Here is a 20,265-nt window from a genome sequence, read left to right as displayed (position 1 = left end):
CCCTAGTCCCTACCCATAAATTCATTTTTACCATGCATTAAGGTTTGTTTGTATAAACCAAATGTTGATCCAAAATTAATGGTAATATATAATAATATTAATACTTCTTGTGTTCTTGAAAATATAGGTGCATGCATGGTATACGTGAATTTGATCGTTATGGAACAAAGAAATAGTTGATCAATTGACTTTCACCATTAATGTTTGATTTATAAATTATTGTATTTTCAAAACCAAGTATAGTCAATGATTTTCGATGAATAATACTAATGATAATGATATCTTTTAACATTTTTAAATCAGTTTAAAGATATTCTTAAACCTTTTGAAGGCTCACATGTGTTTTTTGAAGAACAAAATGAGAGTTTGGAAATATATTTTAACATTTTAAAAAGATTATAATATATAGGTGAGATGTATTAAACTCCAACCTCTTACAAAAGAATACTCATTATAATAAATTGAATGCATTATTTGGTCGTTACACGTTAAACTAAAACGTTAGGATTAATATATATATCAGAATTATCTTTTCTAAGTATGTATTTATATTGTAAACGTAGAGAGAACAAAATTATTATATATTATACCCATAAGTTCACTTTACCAGACCTATGTAGAACTGATATATTTAATTTTTTAAATACTTTTAATATTTTGCTATTTAAAGTAAAAAAAAAAACATCATTCTTTTTCTTTATAAATTATCCTAAGTCTACATGTGGACGGATAAAATTACTCAAATTACTTAAATCCAATAGTTACAATTATATTTGGAAGAATTTATAATTTATACCCGTCAGTTTTGAATTTTGTATCAAATTAATTAAACATTAAATAATAATGGTGTAATTTAAATTATAAACTTTCACAATAGATTAATTTAGACCTTATTATGTTACTACCTTTATGCTTCTCAACGTGAAATGTTGGATATGACTTACTACACGTTTGATGCAATTTATAAAAATAATCGCATAATTGAAACACATTACACATAACTTATAATATGCATTAAAGTATGGCTCAATCATTTCAACTAGATTAGTATAATAACTAATTTCAAACTATAATGATGTAATTTGAAATTGTTGATTGAATAGGTGTGTGGTGTAAAATTTGTAGAGAAATAAAAAGAAGTAAAACTGGATCGAATAACAAAAACATTTTTTTAAAAAAATAGCTTATCATACAAATTTTTTGTGTACTGCGAATATGACAAAATTAGTGACGACAATCATAGAGTTATCATTTCAAATTTGCTACTTTTGTAAATTTAAAAAATGTTGTGACAGAAATTCTATTATCATGATTTTTTGGATGGTTACAAATTTAGCAATTGGATGTCAAATAATTAAGTACATAGTAATATTTTAAAAAATTTACAAATATAACAAAAATTTTCAAATTCTATCAATGATATAAGTCGATAATTTTGCTATATTTACATTATTTTAAAATGTTGTTATATTCTTAATTATTATTCCTAAAATTATCGTTAATTATAATTAATTATTTTTTTTTTTACGAAAGCTCCTAAATAAAAAGTAATGAATAAATAAATGGATAGTTGCAAATTTAGCAATTAAATTCAAATTAATTAAGTATATAACACAATTTTAAAAAATTTACAGATATAACAAAATTTGTCAAACTCTATCAATAATATAAATCTATACTGATAGACTATGTTGCAAATATTATTCTGATATATCATATAAATTCTATCAATAATGATACAGGTCTATCAGTAATAGTTTTGTTATATTTACAATTTTTTAAAAATATTGCTGTTTTCTTAATTATTATTATTTAAATAGTCATCTATTCCAATTTTTCTTTAATGAATAAATTGAAGGGGTGGGGAATTGGGCAACACCAAACCAATAGTATATTGGGGCCCTTGGGCGGTCCATTCTGCAAGCGTAGCGGGCCAACACCTTAGCAACCCACAATTATTTGATAATGCAATTCCATACCCAACGACTCTCTAACCAAATAAGTTTCTAAAAATCAATTTTTATTCTGCTTTTACCCTTTGCTATTTACGAAACACTTCCTACTCTTTGAAACCTATTTAGTCTTTTACAACAATTTAGATTTTGTCTTTTCCACCAAGTCATAACAGGAAAAGAAAAGAAAAAAACATTGGATTTTGGCACTTATTTTCAATACATTTGCCAATGCCAATAATCAATAATATGATTTCGAAATATATATACGAACAAAAGACAGAGTCCGAGATTATTTTTATAGTTTGACTATCTTTTTCGTGTCTCTTCGTAATATAATTTACTTGATGAATGCTTTTTATGGTGTAGAGAGTCAAACAAAATGATAACATGTCTTAATCCTATCACAATCAATGTTCACTTTGTTGGTACTCAACAAACTAATCAAAATCAATTGTATTTCATATATAAACAGTTACATATAATCAAGTTTTTTCAAAAAAGAAAAAAAAAATACTTAACTAGGTAAACAAAACATTTATTCACACATTGACGCATATTATTCATAAATCACATTTGAGAAGTGATTGCAAAACTTATGACATATAGTTAATTAAAGTCCTCCAATTATAAGTAAAACGACATGAACGTGTTGTGTTCAATAATATTGACATAACATCCGTTAAAGATTCAATCTTCCGCATGCAATTCATGCGAGCATATAATCAGTACAAAACTTGCACAACTCATCACATGCATATATATATATATATATATATACACACAATATTTGTTATGTAAAGTTTGATAATTAATATAGTAACTGATTAATTAAATTGATAAGTGAAATAAATAAATAGTAATGATAGTATTAAATTAAATTAAAAGATCAACTATATTTGTGAAAGGGATTAAAAAACGAGTAGAAAAGCTTGTCCAACATAAGCTGCTTTTAATCACAACAAAATAGACATTGATAATGATGTGATTAGAATAAAAGGCAAGAAAAATAAATAATGGAGAAGATGTAATTTTGATTGGACATTTATTTCAATTTATAAGTTTTTAAAAAAGAAAGTAAAAAAGTGTATTGTTTCCATTGGAGACTCACCCATCCAACAACAACATTTTTGTAAAGCATTCCTTTGCTTTTCCTTTTTAAACACATGCTCTTGTATTAAGCTCATTCAACGGCCACTTTATGTTTACTAGGGTTTAACTCGGATTTCAATTTATGTACAAGTGATTTTTTGTTATATAATATAAACTTTTCGATATGCTTTTATTGTAAGGTATTATAAACGACTATAGTGCATTTACAAAACTAACTTTGTTATATTAAATTACTGTTATTATTCTATGTCAAACTTATATTTGGTGTCCTCCATTCTCCACAACAACCACACTATTATTGTTATTGGGTTGGTTTCATTACTCCAAAGTTGAAATTTTACACAATTATTGGATGTGAATAATGTTATCACTTGCCACATTTAACTCATTCACCAAAGCCTAAGAAAAGAAACAAAAATGTTATTTAAGCTATCATTTTTAATGTTTTCAAAACATAAAGGATGGGGATTGCTTGTCACCTTAATCCTTTTTAAAACACTTTAATTAATCAGTTGACATGTTAATTTAATTCTAACATTATTGACCTAAAGTTGTTTTACTTTGACTTATCTTTTTTCTTTTTTCCTTCTTAGAGAGTAATGGTGTCTTGCCTTTTAATAGGATATAAGGTTGCAGTGTCATTGTTATTTTATCGAATCTATTGAAAAACAAACAAGTAATTAGTTTATGTAAGAACTTAAAAAATCACTAATCAACACAACTTCAACCTAATGCCATTTCTGCTAAAAGAAAAAGAAAAGAAAAGAAGAGAAAAGAAAAAGTCTGTCTTTTATAAAGTTATATTTTAAAAATAGGCAAAAATAGGAATTAGAATAGAAATTGTTACGAAATACACGTTAGTTTATTAATTTGTTATCAAATTAGCCTAATTTATTGAATAGATTTCAAAGTATTGTAATCAGAAGGTACAATTAGTAAACGTAAGACTTCCAAATAATATTTGATATTGTTATGTTGAAGAAAAGTGTAAGTAAACTTTGTTATTTTCTTATTAAATAGAGTGCTGCAATAATCAAACAATAAGATGATATATAGTAATGTGAGTGAGAAGAAAATTAATAATTAAAAATGAAGAATCACCCAGTAATAGCAAAGATTCATGGTACAGCCAGACTCCATCATGCTTCCCTTCATATCGCTATTTTCACTTTTAATAATTTAATAATTTAATATATATATATATTTGTATTTTATAAATATATTCCTTTTATTAAAAAAAGCATTTCAAATTGGCCTATCATTAGAAAGGTATATAGATTCATCAAACAGCAGTGACGTGGCTGTCTTGATTAAATAGTTTTTTTTGTTTTTTGTTTTTTGTTTTTCATTTTGGATTTAGATTACCTAAATACATTATTTCTGATAAAAGAATATGGAGAGAAAATAGACAAACAAATAATAATTACAAATTAAATTAACATAGGGAAAAGATATAATTATATAAATTGAAAAAAAAGAAGGAAAAGAAAAGAAAAGAAAAGAAAAGAAAAGAAAAGAAAAGAAAAGAAAAGGTGTTAATTAATTAAATAATGGGGGGCGAGGTGAGGGGGTAAGTGAGAATGTGGGCGGAAGATACGGCGGAGCGTGAGGAACAGTGGGGAGAAGAAGGAAAGGTGGCGAGAGGAGAGAGCGAGTAGAGAGAAGGGATGAGGTATTGGGAAATGGATAGAAACGGGGGCAGAAGTAGTGGCGGTGTGGTGTGAGGAGGGGTCGGGGCCAAGGCGAAGGCCAATCATGTGAACTTCAGCCACTACCCGTTTACCACTTTACCCCGTTGTCCGGTACAGTTCTATTTACTGGGAATGAAGGGGCCCACCACCCAAGCTGGCAATGACACATAAGCAACGCAGAAGACTTGCCACGTAATTGAGTAGACCAGTCATTGTCTTGATATATGCCACGGAGGAGGGAGGGAGGGGGGTTGGGAATAATTAAAATTGTTTAGAATTAAAATAATCTGTTATTTCATTTTTTAGGGGAGAGGGATGGAGTTGTCTTTTTCGAAGACCTACCCGGTGCTTTATATGTAGGGTGTGGGGAGCATTATAGGGTGTCCTTCCAAAAGAAAGTGAAAGTAACAAAGTAGTGTTTTTAGATTAGTAGAGGAGAGGCGAAACGAGGCGCAGGCGAAAACCAAGGGCTTTCTCTCTCTCGGCTGTTGCTCTTTATTATTACCATTCTCTGCATTTCTTCCTCTGTAAAGCAAACCAAAGCCACGCCACTCACTACTTCTCTCTTTCTTTCTTCTTTTTTTTTTCTTCTTCTCGTTTTTCCATCACACCGCTGCCGGCGCTTCTCCGGCTACATACTCGTTTAAGGTTAATCATCTACTCATTTCCATTTTAGGTTTTCTTCTTCTTTACTTGCTTCTTCTATTTCTCAATGCGATTGGTTTTTCTGTTTGATTACCTTCTTTTTTCTTGCTTTCTTCATCTTCCACTCTCTGTGGATCTACTCTATGTTTCCGTCTTCTTTGCTTTCTCGGTTGCTTTCAGAACTCTATATTCTCGGATCTTTCCGTTTCTCTCACTTCTTCCTTTGCGTTTTTTGAACTTTATTCCTCTTTCGTCGGTGTGAGATCGATAGATCCTGTTCAGTGATTTACTGATTTTTAGTTCCTCTCAACGTACTCTAAACATATTTTCTTGTGCTACGTTTAGGGTTTTGTAGTTACTTGTTGGTTTTGATGTCAATACTATGGCTGGAATTACTTTTATCGTTAGGGTTTGGTTTCTGCGCTATTTCATCTTTTATTTTGCTGCTGGTTCTCTGGTGAACGCTTATAATTTTCCTGTCCGTTTTTACTGTCTCACCGATTAGAAAATACTGTTAAATTCTTTGATCTCTGTTTGACTTTTCTTTTCAAAATCCTTCGCATTGATATTTTTTGTTTTTAGTTTCATTTCTTATTATTTTTAAAGAAAGCCACTCTGATCAAGCATTGAGGAAATACGAATTTATTCTGTGTTTTAAATTAGCGGGGAATATTTTTACTCGGATTGCTGGTTATGTCGGGTTTTTATTATTGTTTTACAGTTCTATATGTATTTGATCATCAGGAATCCTGTTGTTTGTCTATAGTCAACAATAAGTGTGTGCTGATAGAATGTCTGCGCTACTTTTAGTCATCATTTATCAATTCTAACTCGTCTGGTTCAGCTCTCCATTTTCTCGTAGTGATCATGGGGAGGAAGAAGAGAACCGATGCTGGTGGTGAAAGTTCTGAGTCTCAAGATGGTGGTGGTCGTGGCTCCCAAAGATCAGCTGAAAGGAGAGACACCCCACAGCAACATGGTGGTAGTGGGTACCAGCGTGGGAGAGGTTGGGGTTCTCAAGGGGGACGTGGAGGCCAAGGTGGTGGAGGGCGTGGCCGAGGAACGTCTCAACATCAGCACTATGGAGGACCTCCCGATCACCAAGGCAGGGGTAGAGGTGGGCCATATCATGGAGGACATAACAACTATGGTGGTGGTGGTGGTAATCGTGGTGGCATGGGTGGTGGTGGCATTGGGGGAGGACCTTCTTCTGGTGGACCATCCAGGTCACTAGTTCCCGAGCTGCACCAAGCAACCCCAATGTATCAAGGAGGGATGACTCAGCCAGTCTCATCTGGGGCGAGTTCTTCCTCCCATCCATCTGACACTTCATCAATTGATCAACAATTTCAACAAATTTCCATTCAACAGGAGTCCTCTCAAAGTCAAGCAATTCAACCTGCACCACCATCTAGTAAATCCTTGAGATTCCCACTGAGACCAGGAAAGGGTAGCTCTGGCACAAGGTGTATTGTTAAGGCTAACCATTTCTTTGCTGAGTTACCCGACAAAGATCTTCATCAGTATGATGTGGGCATTTACTGCTGCTCGTATTTTCTTATGCATATATTTTGTATATTTTAATTCTACACTGACATTTATTTTTTGTTGCATTTAGGTTACTATTACCCCAGAAGTTACTTCACGTGTCTACAACCGAGCTGTAATGGAACAGCTAGTTAAATTATATAGAGTCTCACACCTTGGAGATCGGCTTCCTGCTTATGATGGAAGAAAAAGTTTATATACGGCTGGTCCCCTCCCTTTTACATCTAATGAGTTTAGAATAACTCTTTTTGATGAAGAAGATGGATCTGGTGGACAAAGGTTCTCTACTCTCACCTCTTTAATTTTTTCTTTGTGTGCTATATACATTTTCCATTTTTCTTAATGATTTTTTTCTCTTTGTGCAGACGGGAAAGGGAATTTAAAGTTGTAATCAAATTGGCTGCACGTGCTGATCTACACCATCTTGGACTCTTTTTGCAAGGCAGACAGGCCGATGCCCCTCAAGAAGCTCTTCAAGTTCTGGATATTGTATTACGAGAATTACCTACTTCAAGGCATAACTATTACCATACATCTCCGGTTTGTTTTTAGTTTCTTGGGTTGGATTATTGAATAGGATTATTATGTCGTCTAGGTATTGTCCAGTGGCCCGATCATTTTACTCTCCAGACCTTGGCAGACGTCAGACACTGGGTGAGGGGCTGGAAAGTTGGCGTGGTTTCTATCAGAGTATCCGCCCTACTCAAATGGGACTCTCCCTTAATATTGGTATTAACCCCACTCTTTGGTGGTTGCATTTTATGTTTCCAAAAATGAAAGTAATGTTTTGTTTTTTTTCAGTCTTATGTTTCTTCCCTTTCTGTTTTATTTCGGGTAAGTGACCATTCATCAATGGGTGCAGATATGTCATCTACTGCTTTCATAGAGCCTTTGCATGTCATTGAATTTGTCACTCAACTTCTCAATCGTGATGTGTCGTCCAGACCATTATCTGATGCTGACCGTGTGAAGGTTGGATGCTTGTCAATGTCTAGGTTTTGATTCTTTAATTAACTAGCTCATGGAACTCCTAGGATCATTTTCAGTTGTTTTTTAACCTAATTTTTTCATGTTATGACTTTTCATGGTAATGCCAATTCTGTGGGCATAACCATGTAATATTTGAACTTGAGATTTGTTTTAATTTTTCTAAGTGATTTCAGATAAAGAAGGCTCTTCGAGGTGTCAAGGTTGAAGTGACACATCGTGGGAATATGCGCAGAAAATATCGCATTTCTGGTCTGACATCACAAGCAACACGCGAGCTAACGTATGTAATATTTGAACTTGGATTGAAAAGTCTTGCATGACAAAGTTTGTACCTTGTATGTATTGAACAACGTCACTTATACAGTTATACTCCTTGTATTTGTATTAGTTTCCCTGTCGATGAGAGAGGTACTATGAAGTCAGTGGTTGAGTACTTCTACGAAACGTATGGGTTTGTTATCCAACATACCCAGTGGCCTTGTCTTCAAGTAGGGAATCAGCAGAGACCTAATTATCTACCGATGGAAGTAATGTTTCTACATATATTTCACTTTGCTGGTTGAATTTTCTAGGATAGTTAATTTATGTCATGTATCCCAATATCTTTTGTGAGTTTTAGCATTGAAAATGATTTTGATTCAGGTATGTAAGATTGTTGAAGGCCAGAGGTATTCCAAAAGGCTTAATGAAAGACAAATAACTGCTCTGCTCAAGGTTACATGCCAACGGCCTAAAGATAGAGAGGAAGACATTATGCAGGTCTGGGAATGGCTCTTATCTTTGAAGCCTATAATTTATATAATGGCTATTTTCACCCCTGCCCACCCCCAAGCATAAATTTTAGAGTTCTAGTTATTCGGCTTTCAGATAGACCATTGTTAAACACACTAACATTCTTTTAATTTTAGACGGTACACCATAATGCATACCATAATGATCCATATGCCAAGGAGTTTGGAATCAAGATTAGTGAGAAGCTTGCTTCTGTCGAAGCTCGTATTCTTCCAGCACCATGGGTAACACATCCTAATTCGTTTATAATTGAGCCAAGATTGCTGTATGAATTCCATTATATTACACTATATGTATGATCATTTGTTCTTTTGCAGCTAAAATATCATGACACCGGCAGAGAAAAAGATTGTTTGCCTCAAGTTGGACAATGGAATATGATGAATAAGGTAATGCTTGTAGTTGATTTAGTGTGTCAATTTGCATTTTAGAGGTTTTTCTTTTCCCTTCTCGGGTTACCTCTTCTGTATGTAGTTCAGTCTTTTATTTTATTTGGAACTTTTAGTTTCCTATTTCTCTTCCTTGTGTGGAGATACTACAAGAGGAGAATAAAGAACATTAGTCTATGTATAGTATGTTTTCTACAGTTTATGGACTAATTTTTTTATATGTATTCTACAATGAGTGAGATGTCGCAGTCATCTGAATGAAAAATTTCCAAATTTTTTGTTTACAGTAGGGATGCTAGTGTTTTTTGAGAGAGAAATGTCCCTTCCTTGTTTGCTGTAGATAAGTTGACGTATGCTTGCTTGTGTTGTCTCCACTATTATGTTGAACTACTGTCAACTGATGGTTTCCATAGTTATTTATGAAATAAAAAACTGACATTTTTCTTTTGTTGATTATGAATATTGCAGAAAATGTTCAATGGTGGTACTGTTAACAACTGGATGTGCATTAATTTCTCTCGCTATGTGCAAGACAGTGTTACTCGTGGCTTTTGTTATGAACTTGCTCAAATGTGTTACATTTCTGGCATGGTAATAACTTGGGTTCTTTTAGATTAATTAATTTATTGCCTTCTATTATTGGTGAGATTTACATCAAGTCATTGAAGCCCTTTAAGACAAAAAATTTCTATGATGATTGTAGGCTTTCAATCCAGAACCAGTTCTTCCCCCTATTTTTGCTCGTCCAGATCATGTGGAAAAGGCCCTTAAAACTAGGTACCATGATGCAATGAGCATTCTCCAACCCCAGGGCAAGGAGCTTGATTTGCTTATTGTTGTATTACCAGATAACAACGGATCCCTTTATGGTATGTCAACTGAAATTCTGTGTTTGTTATTTATATCTCTGTCTGTTTTGTTATACTTTTTGTTATACTTTTTGTAGGTGATTTAAAGCGTATCTGTGAAACTGATCTTGGCCTCGTTTCCCAGTGCTGTTTGACTAAACATGTTTTCAAAATGAGTAAACAGTATTTGGCCAATGTGGCCTTAAAAATAAATGTTAAGGTTGGGGGAAGGAATACGGTTCTTGTTGATGCATTATCTAGGCGCATACCTTTGGTTAGCGACCGGCCTACCATTATATTTGGCGCCGATGTAACTCATCCTCACCCAGGAGAAGACTCCAGTCCATCCATTGCTGCTGTATGATTGACGTGGCCTTTCTTTTATTCTATATTTTTCTGTCTAATCTTAAGCCACTAAGTTCATTGTATTATTTTGAAAATAGGTTGTGGCTTCTCAAGATTGGCCGGAAGTTACAAAATATGCTGGTTTGGTTAGTGCTCAAGCCCACAGGCAAGAACTCATTCAAGATCTTTTCAAAACATGGCAGGATCCTGTTAGGGGGACAGTAACGGGTGGAATGATCAAGTATGGCTCATAAACCTAGTGGTTTTTAGTGCGTGCTTTCTTCTGGTTGCATAATGAACTTGTCTTAGTAAACTTGTGTCCTTATCTTTTGTCTTTCCTTGTTCCCGGTGATGCAGGGAACTCCTCATCTCCTTCCGTCGAGCAACTGGACAGAAACCTCAACGCATTATATTTTACAGGCATTTTCTTGTCTCTTATCTATTGACTGACCATGAAAAAAATTATTTTCATCTGCTTTTCATTTGACATTTATCTGAATCTTTTTCTTGTAGGGATGGGGTTAGCGAAGGACAGTTCTACCAAGTTTTGTTGCATGAGCTGGATGCCATTAGAAAGGTAAACGGGAATGTCAAATATTCTCATGAGTTGATTCTTCAATGTGTTTTGAGATCTAGTGCAGGGATTGGATCTTTCTGACATCTTTCCTTTTGAATTGATTTTGTTTTAGGCATGTGCTTCTTTGGAACCAAACTACCAACCTCCAGTGACATTTGTGGTGGTACAGAAGCGTCATCACACTAGGTTGTTTGCTAATAACCATTCTGATCGCCATACAGTCGATAAGAGTGGGAACATATTACCTGGTAAAATTTAGTATACAGTTTATCGGTTGTGTATAGATTAAGTCGACTAGAGTTTGTTTACTTTCTTGACATTTAATTAATGTGGAAGTAGGAGAAGTTGGAGTTTATAGATACTGGATGTAAAGTCAATTATTTTGAGGACATAATATAAGCATTATGATGAACTCTTTTCAACTTCAAATTTTCATAATTTTAGCTACTTGTAAGGTTTTTAACTGGACAATTGGTGCATACCAACTGATAAATCCTCACTAGTAGCAAAAGACTTGTTTATCATTGAAGAACAATTTCTTAACTCTTAATTAATTGTTGATTCTTTATTTTTGTTAATAAAATTGGATTTTTACTCTCTGCTGATGGAATGTCAGGCACGGTTGTCGATTCTAAAATTTGTCACCCCACGGAGTTCGATTTTTACCTGTGCAGTCATGCTGGAATCCAGGTAGAACAATGGACTATCTTAATTGTTTAAAATGTCAATGAGGATAAAGATCCGTTAAAAATGACCTTTTGATGCTTGTTGACCAGGGTACAAGTCGTCCTGCTCATTACCATGTTCTATGGGATGAGAACAAGTTCACTGCTGATGGATTGCAGACCCTAACGAATAATCTTTGTTACACGTGAGTGATTTTTCTCCCAATAAATTTGCTATATGCTACTACTTCTTTTCTCGATTTCCTTTTAACATTCTGAATAATTTCCACTTATCTGGCTCTGCCTGGTGTAGCCCTAAAATACTACGGGCCAAGTTCTTCAGTTTTATTTTACTTGTGTGAGATTGGCTTAATTAAATATGTGAATTTTTTTGTTTCTGTAGATATGCTAGGTGTACTCGCTCCGTTTCTATTGGTAAGTTTTCAATTGACACGATATCACTTTGTTCTGCCCTACTGTCTAATCGACCATTGAGAATTATTTGTATAGTTCGTTCTTCTTTTCCTTGGTTCATGGTTTGTTAATTTGGTATTACCTTCTACAGTGCCCCCAGCGTACTACGCTCATCTTGCTGCTTTCCGAGCTCGTTTCTATATGGAACCTGAAACCTCTGACAGTGGGTCAATTAGCAGTGAAGTTGCTGGACGTGGTGGCGTCGGTGGTGCTCGCAGTACACGGGCACCAGGTTTGAATGCTGCTGTTCGACCTTTGCCAGCTCTGAAAGAGAATGTCAAGAGGGTTATGTTCTATTGTTGATGACTTGTTTTTATTTACTACCACTAGTTTCTCTCCCAAGTCTTTGAAGGTGTGTCATTTATTTCTTCCCGGAGCTTTGGTTTGAACGTCCGAAAACTTCCCACTCGTGTGTGATTAACTATTAACACTTGGTATTCTCGCAGCTTTCGTTTGTTATTTCGTTCGTGTCACATTGGTGGGCTCATGCTTTGCCTTCCATTCGAGTCTTGTGATCTCAAACACCAGATTTCATAACTATTTTTACTGCTTTATTTGCTTTATTCCTTGATCGGACAACAGTATTGTTGATGTTTGTGTCCTTTCTTACGATCTCCCATTTTCTTATGTCAAAAATCAACTTAGACTTCATTCACAAAAATGTTATTTACAAAAGAAATTAAAAGCGATTCCTTAAATTGTTGTTTTTTTCTTTCTTTCTGCAAGGCAATACATTTGATTAGAACCCATTTTGATTCCCTTTTTGTCTGCCAACCCATTAATCTTTCTATCTATAGGATCTTGCTATGATGCTTTTAAAAGTCATCCTTGCATAACTTGGTCAACCTCTTTTAACCGGGCCCTACATGAATTAAATGGAAATAGAAATTGAGTGCACTTCTACCCCTATAGATCCCTTGCCAGATTATTCATTCCTATGTCTTTTTCAAGGAACTCGACAGGGACACTCTGAATAATGGGGGAATCAACAACCCTTTTTAGGCCTTCTTGATTGGTAGGGCTGGTTGACATGGTACATTTTTATACTTCTCATCATCTTGCTTCACAACCTAATCGTTGGGTTTATAATTTGAGCTGAGTCAGATTGATTCAGGTTGTCGCTTAATATGATGGAGAGAAGCAAAACCAGTTCATGGCACATCATATTACACTGCCAAATCAACCCCAAAGTGAATATAACTTATTTAAACTGATATCGAATTGACAAACTAAATTTCACGACTCCTTATCTTTGTTCTTTACATTCGAACAAACTGTTTAATCAGAAAATTTCACATTCAGTAACTAATGGTCTCTTTTATGTATGTGATTTCACACATATATATAGGTGAGACTTGTCCATGTCCTTTTATGTTTCAAGAACATATAATTTAAATAATTTAGTTATGCTTGAATTGATAAACAAATAATAGTTCTCAGAGTTTCAAAAATGCTTAATTTACCCCTTTTTTTTTTCAATTGCTTCTCCAAAGGCAAAAACATGCTCATTTATAATTAATTTTGACAAAATACTTGCCTGTCCGTGTCAAGTAATCTATAAGTGACAACCTTGATTAAATAAATCATTATCAAACATTCCAAAGCAGAAGCTTCTCAATCATGGACTCATGATTACTCTAAAGGCCTAAAATTTCCAATTGTATCTTAAGAATCTCAGGCTGCTGCACTTATGGAACTTCAAGAAGGAAAGAATAAAAGCCTCCCTTTCCAACACCTATACGAATGAAACTGGAAAGTTGCTTTGCTTGAAGTTCTTTACCTCCACCTCTTGAAAAGCCTTTATGTAAAGGAAATCTGAAATAACTTCCTACAATTACAATTCCTTTCTTCCTTTCAATATTTCAAACCCTTGAAATGTTCTTCTCTTCATCATTATCCTTGTTTCTGTTTCAGCTTTTTGTCTCTCTCACTCTTCATCAAACACAAACATTTTTCAATGTTCGATAATTAAGGTATATATATCTCAGGTTACTAGACAAAATCAAGGCAATCGTCACTTTATCATCAGGTTCAAAAACTGTTGCAGAAGACAATAAGAAAGAAGGTGTAATTGTGGGAAAAAAATGGCCATGGCATCAGCCAGCTTGATGAGATTAGACACACCAATTTCTGACAGTCTAAACGATGCATTGAGAAGATCCCGTAACCAAATGAAGAAATGCTTTGCCAGGTACAAAGTTTCTCTAGCAACACTAAGATTAAAAGAATGATTGTAGCTTTTTGAGATGTGAATATAACCCATTTGAGTGAGTAGGTTTGTTGAGAATGGGAAGAGGTTGATGAAATGTCAAGACTTGATGAAGGACGTGGAGATAACAATTGAAGACAAGCGTGAAAGAAGCCATGTTTTGGAAGGCTTTCTTGGCTACGTTCTAAGCAACACTCAGGTAATATTAAAACTTTTTCTCTCTACTGTTTCTTCTTTGAAGGAGGATGGATTTTGATGGGTTATATGCAGGAGGCTGCTGTTGTCCCTCCAAACATCGCTCTAGCCGTGAGGCCGAGTCCCGGTTTCTGGGAGTTTGTTATGGTGAATGCTACAAGTTTGGAAGTAGGAGACTTTACTGCTTCAGAGTACTTGAAATTTAAGGAAGCTATCTTTGATGAGAATTGGTGAGTCATAAAATGGTTCTGATTTCATCTTTCCAGTAGTCAAAGCTTGAGAGAAGGTTCTTTTATGTGCACTTGCGTTGTGTAGTAATCTTTGATTTGATGAATGAAAAAGTTGTCAAAATGATTGGTTTGATGCTGCAGGGCAAATGATGAAAATGCTCTTGAGATAGATTTTGGAGCCATTGAATTCACTGCCCCTCGCTTAAGCCTTCCATCGTCGATTGGAAACGGAGTCAACTTGATCTCAAAGTTCATCGGTTCAAGGTTTGGTGAGGATAAACAGAATGTTAATGCACTTGTTGATTATCTGCTGGCTCTTCAGCATCGAGGACAGGTATGAAAATATGAACATTCAATTGTAGAAAGTTGAAGGTTATAAGAAAAACTTTGGCAATTCAAATCAAGGATTGACAGCGGATCTTGATTTGAATTTAAACCATGCAGAGTCTTATGATCAATAAGAAACTTAACACCGTTTCCAAGCTTCAATCAGCATTGTTTGCAGCTCAAGTATATGTATCTTCACTGCCAAAAGACACACCATATGAAGAATTTAAGCACAAGTAACCAAGAATTCTTATTGATTTCCCTAGATCGTAGGGAATCTAGTTTTGATTTCCCATTTTTCTTAACTTTTATCTGATTGTATTTTTGTTTATCTTTAATGCCTAAAGGATGAAAGGATGGGGATTTGAGAAAGGATGGGGAAGTACTTCTGAGAGGGTTAGGGAAACAATGTTACTCCTTTCTGAGGTCCTGCAAGCACCAGATCCAGCAAAATTGGAGTTAATGTTTAGCAAGCTTCCAACCACATTGAATATCGTTATCTTTTCACCTCACGGCTATTTCGGCCAGGCAGGTGTCCTCGGCTTGCCCGACACCGGTGGTCAGGTCAGAATTTGATCAACTGTTTATTTCAGCAATACAATGATATCTTCCTGTGAACTATGTCACTCACCTGCTACATAAATGATAGATTGTGTACATTCTGGATCAAGTGAGAGCTTTAGAAGAAGAGCTGCTGCACAGAATTGAGCAGCAAGGCCTGCAAGCAAAGCCTCAGATTCTTGTGGTATGTTTTTCGTATGCACATAAGATCACAACAACATTGTCCTTGTTTTTGCCACCTGCAGCATATCCTTCAATGTGTATTACAATTGACATATTTAGGTGACAAGATTAATACCTGATGCACGAGGGACGAAGTGCAATGTTGAGTTAGAGCCTATTGAGAACACAAAGCATTCTAACATTCTCAGGGTCCCATTCTACACACAAAACGGAGTCCTTCGCCAATGGGTTTCGCGTTTTGATGTCTATCCATACTTAGAGAGATTTGCCAAGGCATTTGACCTCGAAAACTTTTTCATTTTGCCGAACCAGCTCATTCATCATCTACTAACTTTTATCCTTCAATCCACTTTGTAATTCTAGGATGCCACGGCAAAGATCCTTGAAGTCATGGATTGCAAACCGGACCTCATCATTGGGAACTACACTGATGGAAACTTGGTTGCTTCTTTGATGGCTAAGAAACTTGGAATTACACAGGTCCACTTCATTTGCTCAACTCACAATCTAAAAGATCAGGAACAAAATATAAAAGCTTGAGAAAAATCTGTCAAGTTCGGTTCCTTTTTTGGTTTCTAGTTTTCTAAATTTTTTAGCATATTCTTTTTTGGATCTACCAGGGAACTATAGCACACGCTTTAGAGAAAACAAAATATGAGGATTCGGACGCTAAGTGGAAGGAACTTGATCCAAAGTATCATTTTTCATGTCAATTCACAGCTGACATGATCTCAATGAATGCAACTGATTTCATTATAACAAGCACATATCAAGAAATTTCAGGAAGGTTAGAAAAATTCTATATAGTAATGAAAGCTGGATTTGTATTCTAGAAATATATATACTCTAAGTCACTAAGTAAAAAGTTTTGTCCAACAGCAAAAACAGGCCAGGACAATATGAAAGCCATGAGGCCTTTACTATGCCTGGACTTTATAGGGTAGTCTCAGGTATTAATGTGTTTGACCCCAAATTCAACATTGCTTCTCCTGGGGCTGATCAATCTGTCTATTTTCCTTTCACTGAGAAATCTAAGCGGCTGACTAATTTTCATCCTGAAATCGAGGAACTACTTTATAGCAGAGAAAACAATGATGAGCACATGTAATTGACACCTAGTCTCCATCTCTTGTCCATTGAACAGTATTAGAAAATTATCAGTATACTTCCCTAACTTTCAATCTTAAAAATATGGAACAGAGGTTACCTTGCAGATAAGAAGAAGCCAATTATTTTCTCAATGGCAAGGCTTGATACGGTGAAAAACATTACTGGGTTGACTGAATGGTATGGTAAAAACAGGAGGCTGAGAAGTTTAGTAAACCTTGTGTTGGTAGCTGGATTCTTTGATCCATCAAAATCGAAGGACAGAGAAGAAATTGCTGAGATAAAAAAGATGCATTCACTGATAGAAAAATATAAACTAAAGGGGCAAATCAGATGGATAGCAGCTCAAACCGATCGGTACCGCAATGGAGAGCTATACCGTTGCATTGCTGATACAAAAGGAGCTTTTGTGCAGCCTGCACTTTATGAAGGTTTTGGCCTAACAGTCATTGAGGCGATGAACATTGGATTGCCTACTTTTGCGACAAACCAAGGAGGCCCAGCCGAGATAATTGTGGATGGAGTATCAGGCTTCCACATTGATCCGAATAATGGAGAAGAAGCAAGCAAAAAGATTGTTGCTTTCTTTGAGAAATGCAAGTCAGACGGTGGATATTGGAACAAGATGTCAGAAGCTGGTCTTCAGCGAATACACGAATGGTAAATAGGCACAAAACACCATTTCTAACCAATTTGGAATGTTGGAATTCACTTATTGATTATGGTTTTTCAGCTACACTTGGAACATATATGCAAAGAAAGCTCTGAATATGGGATCAATTTATGGATTTTGGAGACAGTTAACGAAGGATCAAAAACAAGCCAAGATGAGATACATTGAAATGATTTACTCTCTCTTGTTCAGGAATATGGTAAGCATCTAAAGAATATCATATCTTGAACATAATTAGATTAAGCATTTCAGCTTTTTAAAGCAGTCTATATCTTATTACAGGTGAAGAACATTTCAATCCCTACTGAAGAATCCTTGCCAGCTCCAACCGCCACAACTTCATCACAGCAGCAGACATCAGAGCTCCGATCCCGGAGACCGGATGGCACTCAGCTTGAGCCAAGACCAAGGCAAATTATCCACTCTTGATTAACATTGTCAATTTTCCATTAATCTTAACAACTTAATTAAACTGACATGGTCTTATAACTCAAAGCTCTCCCACACATAACACAGTAGAAAGATTTGAAGTTCAGATATTTGAACCAATATCATTATATAACATTAGTAGAAATTTAGGGAACAAGTTGAAAGCATATGACTCAAAAAAGAAAAGTGTTTTATATATTTTGCAGGAGTGAAGAAAGGGGTTCAGTGGAGCTTGGGCAGAGTGGGAATGGGCTATCACTCACCTTGAAAAAGATGTGCTTTTTGGCTGGCTCTCTCTTGGTTGCTTTCTACATTCTAAAGAGAATTTCTGGAGTAAATCAAGCATTTGATGATTTACCATTATAACCTTCTAATATTTCGACTTTATTTATGTAAACTAATTATAATAATCACTCGTCAACTCAAAAGAAATTGCTGAGGTTGCCAACCCATGTGGACCATTCTGTATCAATTCACCCACATGAATAAATTCGTTCCTTTTTCTTCTTCTTTTTTTTTCTTCAATTGAATGGTTGGAAAGAGAACCAAAAGTCTCAAAATACCTGGGAAAAGAGAAGGTTGTGAATATATATCTTCCTTGCCATTATTAGACCTTTTGAATGCTTTCAAAATAATGGCAAACAATAATATATAAATACAAAATAAACAATATCATATCGTTACTAATCTAGAGATATCCGATTTAAATATTTTAGTGTTTCTAACAAGTGATATCAAAACTATATACCTCGACTAAATCGTGATCCTTTGTTGAGGACATCATCAATTCGTGGTAAGTTTTGTTGACAACAATTTATTCGAAGAAAAAAATTGTTGGAAGTGAAACTTTTGTCGCACATTTTCTACTTGGAAAGAGAGATTATGAATCTAAGTGAGAGAAGAAACAATTCAAAAAAAAAAAAGTTAATAGAATTGAAGTTCTTACGAGTGATATTAAAGTCATCTTCATCCTAACTATTAAGGACACTATATATATATATATTTATGGTGGTGTCCGTGCAAACAAATGTTTTATGTTTGACGATTTCGTTTTGGTTAATTTTATTAAAGAAATGAGTATAATTAAAGAAATTTATTGTTAATTTATTTCTAAATTGAGGAATGCATTATGAAATTATTAATGGAATAACTTGAAAATTGAAAATTAATTAAGCTCAAAATGGGTAAAGAAAAAAAAAAAAGTAGAGCAACGTGTTTTATATTTCCTTTTGTGTAAAAAGTTTAAATTTGAAGGCAATCACTCTCAAAGCGAAAGGGACCTTTTTTTAGTTGATATACATCTTGACCGCACAATGTGAGGTCTCCTCCCCATCATGCAATTCATTATTTTTCAAAAACAAAATTATATTTGTTTTTTTAGTTGATATACTTTTTAAAAAAATAGTTATAATTTTCACAAAGAATTTCCATCTCCTTTTATACATACAAATACTTTGAGCTTAGTTATACTTGTAGCTCTTCCTAGAATAGACAACTTTTTAAATAATTACAAATCACATTAAATGAAGAAAAAAAAGTACATTCCAATTAAATTGACGGATAATATTAAGCCATTGGTGGAAATTGACGAACTTGAAGAAATAATCAATTATAGCGTTTGAAATTAAGGCAATCGACGTTGGTAATTGGAATAAGAAAAGTAGGAGCAGCCGGCACAGAAGCCTTTGAACTCAACTCTCTCTCCCCATTTTTTTTTTATCTTCACAACTTCTCTCTCTTTATATATATATATTTCCACTTCTCCTTAAAAAAAGAAAATAATGAGAAGTTTCAACATTTTTTAAACTTTACTTTTGAATCATTGACTCTAGTTCAATTATTCTACAAATTTTAATATTAACTTTTAAACTACATTAGTTAAGTACATCCCAAAATATACTTTAATTTTTAAACTGATCGGTTGGATTTTTATTGACCACGAGATTAGTGAAGCGTAGGTAATTAAAAATGAGATTAAAATAGAGTAGTTAGAGATGAAAATGTGGAATAATTATATTAATCATTGAAACAAAAAAGGAGAGATGAAGGAAGAAAGATGTGTGATTGATAATAAGGAAAAGGGGATTGAAGAAAAATCAAAATGGGGAGGCTGAGAGAAGAAAGATTCGGGTTTCTAAATTCCAATCGCTTTCAGGGAACAGCCAAAGCAAAGCCAATTGGATTAGAAAAGAGACAAATTAAGGAGGAGAAATTTGAGGGACCGGACAAATAAATTATGGAATAGAGAAAGGAGCAGCCGGCAATTAATAAATTTAATTCATAACTCTCTCTCTCTCTCTCGTATGTATTAATATCTTCGTC

General features: G+C 34.4%; 2 protein-coding genes across 2 annotated transcripts; both read left to right on the top strand.

The window, feature by feature from the left end:
* Positions 1–5,138: 5,138 nt before the first annotated feature.
* Positions 5,139–12,718, top strand: LOC101212130 (protein argonaute 1). The gene is made up of 22 exons (XM_011651337.2): positions 5,139–5,404; positions 6,246–6,931; positions 7,020–7,228; positions 7,315–7,464; positions 7,545–7,678; positions 7,812–7,921; positions 8,113–8,219; positions 8,328–8,466; positions 8,582–8,698; positions 8,848–8,955; positions 9,049–9,120; positions 9,589–9,711; positions 9,824–9,989; positions 10,067–10,326; positions 10,412–10,554; positions 10,671–10,733; positions 10,827–10,890; positions 11,003–11,138; positions 11,507–11,580; positions 11,667–11,761; positions 11,959–11,990; positions 12,121–12,718. Exons 2-22 carry the CDS (start codon positions 6,269–6,271, stop codon positions 12,330–12,332), a joined length of 3,177 nt encoding a protein of 1,058 aa, XP_011649639.1. The 5' UTR covers positions 5,139–5,404; positions 6,246–6,268; the 3' UTR covers positions 12,333–12,718.
* A 931-nt stretch (positions 12,719–13,649) lies between these two features.
* On the top strand, positions 13,650–18,454 carry LOC101216865 (sucrose synthase 6). The gene is made up of 15 exons (XM_004137525.3): positions 13,650–14,220; positions 14,305–14,437; positions 14,509–14,663; positions 14,805–14,997; positions 15,108–15,226; positions 15,338–15,554; positions 15,640–15,735; positions 15,834–16,007; positions 16,098–16,214; positions 16,355–16,521; positions 16,614–16,838; positions 16,935–17,501; positions 17,575–17,713; positions 17,797–17,924; positions 18,150–18,454. Exons 1-15 carry the CDS (start codon positions 14,114–14,116, stop codon positions 18,307–18,309), a joined length of 2,697 nt encoding a protein of 898 aa, XP_004137573.1. The 5' UTR covers positions 13,650–14,113; the 3' UTR covers positions 18,310–18,454.
* Positions 18,455–20,265: the final 1,811 nt, after the last annotated feature.

The sequence above is a fragment of the Cucumis sativus genome, chromosome 1 (assembly GCF_000004075.3).
Source record: "Cucumis sativus cultivar 9930 chromosome 1, Cucumber_9930_V3, whole genome shotgun sequence".
Classification (NCBI taxonomy): Eukaryota; Viridiplantae; Streptophyta; class Magnoliopsida; order Cucurbitales; family Cucurbitaceae; genus Cucumis; species Cucumis sativus.
The sequence above is the reverse complement of the archived record's forward strand: the minus strand, read 5'-3'. Positions and strand labels throughout refer to the sequence as shown.